The 8,125-nt window shown below is 32.4% G+C and overlaps 1 protein-coding gene across 4 annotated transcripts; it reads left to right on the top strand.

Moving 5' to 3' along the window:
* The first annotated feature begins 903 nt into the window (after nt 1-903).
* On the top strand, nt 904-6,732 carry LOC123221877 (putative E3 ubiquitin-protein ligase XBAT35). 4 transcript variants are annotated; one of them, XM_044644842.1, is made up of 12 exons: nt 904-1,036; nt 1,135-1,271; nt 1,356-1,470; nt 2,339-2,419; nt 2,522-2,610; nt 2,734-2,825; nt 3,026-3,107; nt 4,314-4,416; nt 4,535-4,585; nt 4,854-4,939; nt 5,511-6,220; nt 6,446-6,732. In XM_044644842.1, exons 2-11 carry the CDS (start codon nt 1,170-1,172, stop codon nt 6,186-6,188), a joined length of 1,479 nt encoding a protein of 492 aa, XP_044500777.1. In that variant the 5' UTR covers nt 904-1,036; nt 1,135-1,169; the 3' UTR covers nt 6,189-6,220; nt 6,446-6,732. The 4 variants fall into 4 exon arrangements, with proteins under 4 accessions (XP_044500777.1, XP_044500778.1, XP_044500776.1 ...); XM_044644843.1 differs by having other exon boundaries at nt 910-966; XM_044644841.1 differs by having other exon boundaries at nt 913-1,271.
* The last annotated feature ends 1,393 nt before the right edge of the window (nt 6,733-8,125 follow it).

Below are 8,125 nucleotides of genomic sequence, written 5' to 3'. Positions count from 1 at the left end.
TGTTAAGATAAAATAAATTAAATATTATGCGAGTTCCAAAAATATTAAAACACATTTTGAATTATAAAACCCAAAAAAAAAAAAACATAATAGGTAATATGTCTATGACAAATATCTTTATAATCGATTGTTTTATTAAACTAAACTATTACATTAAGTAGATCTCCATTTTGCATAGAAAACATATACAAATAGATTCATGTTAAAAAAAAAAATTAATTATTTACTCAAAACTAAGTTTATATAAGGTCACATCAAAATTTATATAAGTCATCCTCGACTTTATTATTTTATTCAAACCTACTTTCTCGCTCATATTTTCAAGTTATTTTCTTAATTTATATATATATATATATATATATATATATATATATATATATATATATATATTTTAAAAAATTATTTATTTATTTAAAATAACATATATTATATTATTTAAACACTCTAAATATTAAAACAATATGCACATCAATATTAAATCAAAACAATAACAATACATAATTATTCTAACTTAAAGTTAAGATGGATTTTAACATTTATATAGATTAATCTTTCTTATTGACATCGTTTTTAAACATGAAATATTTTACACAATTGTTAAAGATTTACAAAATTATAAAGATTATTCTAGAATTGTGTTAAAAAAATAAAAATACAGATAAAATTATATTTAATTAAATTAAATAAATATAATGTTAAAAGAAAATTGGTTATTTTATGTATTAATGTTAAAGTTTAATTAAATTTTATAATAAAGTTATATGAATAAGTAATATGTATTATTTTATTTTATTTTATTTTTTAATTTAAAATTATTCAATTTTCTATTTATATCTATATATATATATTAGAATTAAATTATAAATATTATTTATTCACTTTGCGTGTCTCTATATTTAATATCCCTTTAACTTGAGTCCTCCACACTACCGCTACCGACTGTCCAACCACCAAAATTAAACACAGGTTAAGAGAAAATAAATATAGACAAATTTCATTGACTCTGTGTCAAGCCTTCTTCCCTAAGAAAAGATATGTAATTCTATTCAATATTTTATCAATTTTTAGTTTCATATTTTAGAAATTATTTCAAATTCTATTCTTATTCTCTGCCTTTTTAACCGCTGAGTCTAGCTTTCGCGGCGGAATTTTCTTTGGAAACAAACTGAATGGGGCAACAACAATCCAAGGGCGAGTTGCTGTATCAGCAAGTGAATTATGGAAACGTCGAAGGCATCAAAGCTCTTGCCAGAGAAGGCGCTGGCTTAGAGGTTTGTTTAATTTTTCAAATTGAACGATGAGTTCTGAATTAAAATTTTTAGGTTTATATTTAAGAAAATGATGATCGCATGCAGTGGATCGATAAAGAAGGTAAAACTCCGTTGATCGTGGCTTGTATGAACCCTGGGCTTTATGATGTGGCGAAAACTTTGATTGAGCTAGGAGCTAATGTTAATGCTTATCGTCCTGGTACGGCTTTGTTATTCGTAAAATGCTATTAGTTTCTGTTCTAACTTATTTGACTTTTACTGAATTTATTCTTGATGAGGTTTTTGGTTATTGGCCACCAGGTGAAAACTGTAAGTAATGGTTTTAGGTTACTGAATGATTTCACATTAATTTTTTTTCATGTTTTTTAAATTACTGATTTAACATTTAATGTCAGAAATATATCTGAGGCCAATAGACCGCATTCCTTATTGTGGAATTGTAAAAAGAAAAGAAAGAATCGGTAGTTGAGCTGTGTAGTTTATAATGTAAAATCAACAAATGAACTACTTGCTGTTGTAAAATGTATGATATTGGCTTTCAGAGCACTCGGTAACTTAGAGATTATAATTAGTTGTTCATTTTTTTTTTCTTTTTCTATGTAGTTTACTTTGTAATTTTTTGTAGCTTCATAGTGGGGACTTTGGGTTTGTTCATGCTTACTAAGGTTCCATAAAATAATTTTTATTTCTCTTTTTATCTTATGCATTCTTCCTCTTATTATCACACTAGAGATCTGGGACTAAATCATGTCTTTGCTAGAGTTTAAAAAGTAGAGAATCTTTTTGCCTTCTTTTTTCACGTTAATGTAGCTTAACTTGTAAATTTGCTTTGCAATTATTATAGAATTGGGATTGAATTTCTATCTTACTAAGATTTGAAATTTAAGGGTTGGGAATTCTTTTCATTTTGTGGTAGATTTATCTAAAGAAACAATCCTTAGATGCAAAATGGTAAGCATATTAAGTCTTCTTGATGGAGAACTGATAGTTTTCTTATTTATATTTTGGTTTCCTCTCTCTTTCTTTTTTTTTTAATTTTTATATATATATTTATGGTCTGTTTTTAGGTCGTCAAGGGGGGACTCCTTTGCATCATGCAGTGAAAAGAGGCCTTGAAAGTACTGTTAAATTACTTCTTTCAAATGGAGGTGTGCTGTTCAATGTATTCTAAAAATTGAATTCTTAGAACCATGGAATCTCTTTTTTCCATTGCTCCAGTAGTTTAATAAGTAATATGTTCAAATTTTCAGCAAATGCATTACTTATTAATGATGATTGCCAAACTCCTCTCGAAGTTGCTCGAGCAAAAGGGTACATCAATGTTGTACGTGCAATTGAGGTATGCTTGAAAAAAGTTTTTTGTATTGTTGTTCTATGTCCACTACTATTCCCGTGAATTGCTCCCCTTTTTTAGTTAAAGAAGATCATAATAGAGTCTACATTTTCATCTGATGATTTACAGAGCCATATCTGCTTATTTTCTGGTTGGTTGCGGGAGTTCTATGGGCCAGGATTTTTGGAAATACTTGCTCGTCAGTTGCTTTCAAGAAATGTGTGAGTATCAAGTTTTTAGAATCTATCGTGAAAATAATGTTCCTGTCTTCTTTATCATTATAGTTGAATTTTGTTTATCTATGCAATATATATGGATAGGTTGAGTCAATGCAACTAATGCAAAACTTTTAATCCTGATATTTTGTCAATCATTGAGCTAGAATTTTCTTGCTTAGTATCTAACATTGCATTGTTTGCAGCTGGGTTGTCATTTATCCTACTGGTTCTCGTAATCCCACAAAGCCTTTTAGGTTGGAGCTCGCCATATATCCTAGTTTGCAGGTATTGCATTCCTAGGCTTGTCCTTTGCTGTTTGAAAATTGAATTTAGATTCCATGTCAGAGATTTTAGTATTCATCTCTGTATTTTTTTATGGCTGTTTGAAACTTGATTTTTATCTAACATTATCACTGTTGAGATTCACATTTGGCTTCTTATTTATTTATTTATTTTCTTTATTTTATTTTATTTTTGTAATTCCTTCAATGAACCACCTCACCTTCTTCATTGCTATAAACTAGGATGCTTGTGCTTAGGCTTTTGTTACCAGAGGACAGTTGTTGATTTTGGTTAAATGAATCTAGACTTCAACTTCTGCTTGTCTATAGTTATTTTCATTGGTTTCTACATATTCAGAATGGAGGGTCTGAAGTTTTGAAATTTCATCTTATTCATTTTGTAAGGTGAGATTTCCAGATGAATATAATTTATCAACTATATGTGTAATCTGCTCCATACGTTATATATAGGAATTGACCAGGGGCTCTTTCTATATCCCTACACCCTATTACCGAATTTCACTGATGCACTTTCTTAGGATCCTTTATTGGTGTCACAAATAAAGAAAGTAGCTTATTGTTGTTTGGTGCTTTGAATTACTGTTTACTTCAAAAAATTTCTTCGTGCCACAAGATGCACTTCTCAGGATCATTACTTGGTGCCAACCCATGTTGAGTTTGTAATATTTCATATATCATTCATTCCCTTCCTCATCATCCTCTTCAAGGCAGTCTATTCATAAAATAACTATGTGGAATTTAGCAACAACAAAGCTAGTGCTACTACATGATTGTGGCAATTCAATGATTTACCATGTAGTAATTTGTTGTTTGTATCTATTGCCATTTCAGGCCATGTAGTATCTTAGTTTCTGTTGCCCTATATTCTTACTGAGTGTTCATATTGACAATACTCTAGTGTTTTGAACAAAGCATTCATGGTCTGTGCAACTTCTTGTTGCAGTTTGTGATCGATATCATACCCCAATAACCATCTCAGTTACTGTCTTATCCATTATACTTATGATGGTTTACAGCTATGGCTCTGAGTAGATATAACTAGGACCTGCTTGTTACTTGTATGTACTAATATAAATGTTTTGTGTTTTGAATTGTTTTTCTTTTTACCTTTAACTAATAGACTCATTTTGCCAAAATTAGAATTATAGACCTCTGTTTTTCTTATATTCTGTGATTGATAAATGAGCAGGATCCCCAACCACGGACAGTAATTGCATTATGGAAGGCCAATTTGGAAGAACCAAAGTTTCATCAGTCTGACCCTTCTGTGATAATAGTTGATAACTCCATCAGTAATTTCTTAATGCTAAAATATTTATTTTGTAACTGCTTATTCTGTATTTTGGAAGTCAATATTCCCTCAATCCTAGTCTCCATTAGTTTTTAATTGTATGTTGTGTTTATGCATAGTTTCAAGAGGTAGGAGAAGGAGACGAAGGTGTAGGCCTCAAACAGTTAGGCGTAAGTATAATAACTGTTGAATTCTTTCAATTACATAAAGTCATGAAATTAGTTCAGTTATCGTGTAAATATAAGAAATTAGTAACACATCAATTGTACTGTCACCATGCTCCTGCCTCTATGTTTAAAGTAGACTTAGATGGTTGGGAAGGGGGTGTTGACTTTCATCTTTATCCTCAGAATTAGTTGATATATGTTTATTTTACTCCTTAGAGAATTAAATATATGTTTTGTGGTCTGCTTGAATTTGATGTACTTTCTCTACCAGAAACACGTCTCAGACTGGCACCTGCAAATGAAAGTGACAAGCAGCAACTTCAGCGCTTTTGTGATGCATGCAAAGGAATACCGCAGGTAGAACGCATGTTTTATGATACAGTGCTATTCTTCTTTTTGTATAGAGAAGTTGCTGAACCTAATACATATGGGTGAACACACTCGTGGGTTGTCTTCAGTAAAATCATAAATTCCAGCTATTGGCAGCATTAGTAATATCTTTTACTTAGAGAGTTTGAGTACATGTGAATAGATAAAATTGCCTGATGTTATTTGAGTTTGATTAATTGTTTAAGTCAGATTTGCACTTCCTAATTAGGGTTTCTTATTTGAGTAGGTTGTATGCATAAACGGAGTAGATATATATTTTCTAATTTGTTTAGGTTTGGGCTACTGCACAAATAGATTATCGAATATTGACTAATTCCTTCAATTCTATCTATTTTGTATATCACCTCTTCCAGATTCTCCCCTTCTAGCTCGTCAATTTTTTTTTCCTGGTTCTTTTCCATTTTCACTCTGCAGTCTTTTTTTTCTCCTCTTTTTATTTTCAATTTTTATTTTTTTTAATCCTACCTATAGTATCATTGCCTTGCATTTACTTTTGCATTGTTAAGAATATTTTTAACCTCAATGTCCGGAATGTTAGGTGAGCCCCACATTTCTACATAATTCTGGGACTCCTGTTGTTCAAGCAACTGCTCCACCACGTCCAGAAGACGTGGAATTAGCAATGGCAATTAATGCCTCGATCCAGTCAGCTATTGCAGAGACACCAAATTTTGATCCCCACCCCACTGATGGAGCAAGTTCCTCCACCGGTTGGAATATTAGTATGAATGCTAATACTCAGAATGCTCTGATTACACTAGTGACTCCTTTACCTCAAAAAGCAAGTGGCGATCAACAGGCAAAACAGGAAGCTAGCTCTAGTGACAGCTTATCTCAGCAGGCCCATAACCAGAATAATATCATGCCTGTTACCCAGACATTGATTCATGTCCCAGATGCAAACCCATCAGCTCCTCCAGCGGATGAGATTATATGGGACGGTCCAATCCAATATCCGACTATTGACTTAGGTCCTGTTGATATATCTTCCCCACCAGTTGAAGAATTGTCTGCTAGCAAAAGCAACAAGAAAGAAGAGAAAGAGGCTGAATCATCATGTGTGATATGTTTGGATGCTCCAGTTGAAGGGGCTTGTGTGCCTTGTGGTCACATGGCAGGATGTATGTCTTGTTTGAACGAGGTCAAAGCCAAAAAATGGGGTTGCCCTGTGTGTCGTGCCAAGATCAAAGAGGTTGTAAGGCTGTACGCTGTATGACCATAATAGCAGAATCTTGTGGCACAGTAATGGTTAGTGATATTCCTGCCTTCACCTCAAAGAACTTAGTATGCTTTCTTAAATTATTGATAAAAATGTTATCCAAGCTATTACAAGTGGTACAATCTTTACCTCTCAGTTCAAAAATGAAATATCTGGCAGACCGGTGTATCTCGTAGTTAATAGAGACGTTAATATCTAGTCACTGATTTCATCTTTATAGACTTGAAATGATTTCCCATCTGTTATTTATGCAGGAAAACATGGTTTCAGAAGATGAGTAGCCGCACCCTTCATTAGTTAACAACTGTAATCATGGAAAGGGAAAATGCAAAAGTATGCCATGTAATTTCTCAATTTCATAAACTTTATAGAATGGTGTGTTATAAACTGGAACTTAAGCCGATAAGGTTGAAGCATGATTGAAATCTTCATATGTAATTAGTATTGTAAAAGCTTTTGTTTTGTAATTGTAACTGGGAATGCCTGTATTGAAATAATTGAGAATTGAATATAGCACATAGAACGCACCACATTTCCTATCTTTGTCGGAGTTATCAAGTGGTTAAAGATAGCAAAGACAAACCCGTGGCACTCTCTGCTTTTGGAAGGGCGGACATTCCTCAATGCAATGCTGTCTGCATCCTGCCGTGCTTTTCACAGGTGAAGAAAGTGTAACTTTATTGCTTTAGATCGTTATAATTAGACTAATTACGATGAATACATAGCATGTTGATGTTTTGTCAATGTCAGCCACTGAATTGTGTCCAGTCGAATGAATTACATGAACCATTATAGCACCATTATGAAGCAAGAAACATCTGAAAGCTAAACCAACCTGACATTTTGCCACCTTGTAGGCTTTTCCAAAGGAAAATGCAACCTTTGATGGGGTACTCCACTGATAACGCGTTCGCGTTTCTTTGCTTTGTTGTACCTGAAGTCAACATGCACCATTGCTCTTTTCAGAATCATCAAGGTAATGTTCAGTATTCAATTATTTGGCCAGTGAATAGCATTTACCAAAGGCACTCAAAGCAAATACGGTTTAGTTTGGTTTGAAAACTATCTAAAGTGCAATATAAAATGTAAACTGTTTTTCTAAATTTTATCGATCCAAATCAAACTTTTTATAAATCAAACAACATCATGATTATCAAATGGTTTAGTCTGGTTTTACAATTTAAACTGAATCACGTACATCTCTAATTCCAGCAGCTTGAGATTATATCTCTCTTAGTTTTCAGCCGTTGAGAATGTTACAGCATTTTGCCATATGATGACTTCACTGGCGATGGGGCACGGTAGGCAATGTGTTTGAAACCTTTGCGATGTACCAATTTAGAAATCAGGGACCTTTAAAGCCGTATGGGCCTAAAAAAGCTCACTCCAATAGTGCGTCAGAGGAGTGGTTTGATAATTAAAATTCCAAGCAATATTATTTTAAATCCCACTTATCAGATTATTTATATTTTATTACTTAACAATAATTTGTAGTCATTCATATTTCATTTTAGTCAATTTGGTTTTAAAAGTTTACAAGTTATTGCCATGAGATTAACATTTATTATATTATATTGAGAAACCATAGTCACCCAGCTTTTCTCATCTGGGTAAAACATTCGGCAGTTCAAGTTTTAATTTTATTTCATATCGGAACTCCACAAAATTACTCCAACTCAAACCCAAAAGAGAACAGTATTGTAGCATGCACTATACGATAAAATATAAAAATTCAATAACATCCTCTAAAACCCTTGATCCTTATCCTGAAATTATCGGTATCTATGGTTCAAAAGAAGTAGGTCTTTTCTTGTCTGCCACATGCAAGACTTGTAATGTATATCATTAATTGCTTTGAATTCTCAATAATTAGATTGAATTATTACAATGAATCATCAGTTGCACCAATTTTTTTAAAGGAAGAACCTTCCGTT

The sequence above is a fragment of the Mangifera indica genome, chromosome 7, assembly GCF_011075055.1.
Source record: "Mangifera indica cultivar Alphonso chromosome 7, CATAS_Mindica_2.1, whole genome shotgun sequence".
Classification (NCBI taxonomy): Eukaryota; Viridiplantae; Streptophyta; class Magnoliopsida; order Sapindales; family Anacardiaceae; genus Mangifera; species Mangifera indica.
The sequence above is the reverse complement of the archived record's forward strand: the minus strand, read 5'-3'. Positions and strand labels throughout refer to the sequence as shown.

Coding starts and splice junctions, on each gene's coding strand:
- LOC123221877 (XM_044644842.1), top strand. CDS start 1,170: ATGGGGCAACAACAATCCAAGGGCGAGTTGCTGTATCAGCAAGTGAAT. Junction 1,272..1,355: donor GAGAAGGCGCTGGCTTAGAG/GTTTGTTTAATT, acceptor GATCGCATGCAG/TGGATCGATAAAGAAGGTAA. Junction 4,940..5,510: donor CATGCAAAGGAATACCGCAG/GTAGAACGCATG, acceptor CCGGAATGTTAG/GTGAGCCCCACATTTCTACA.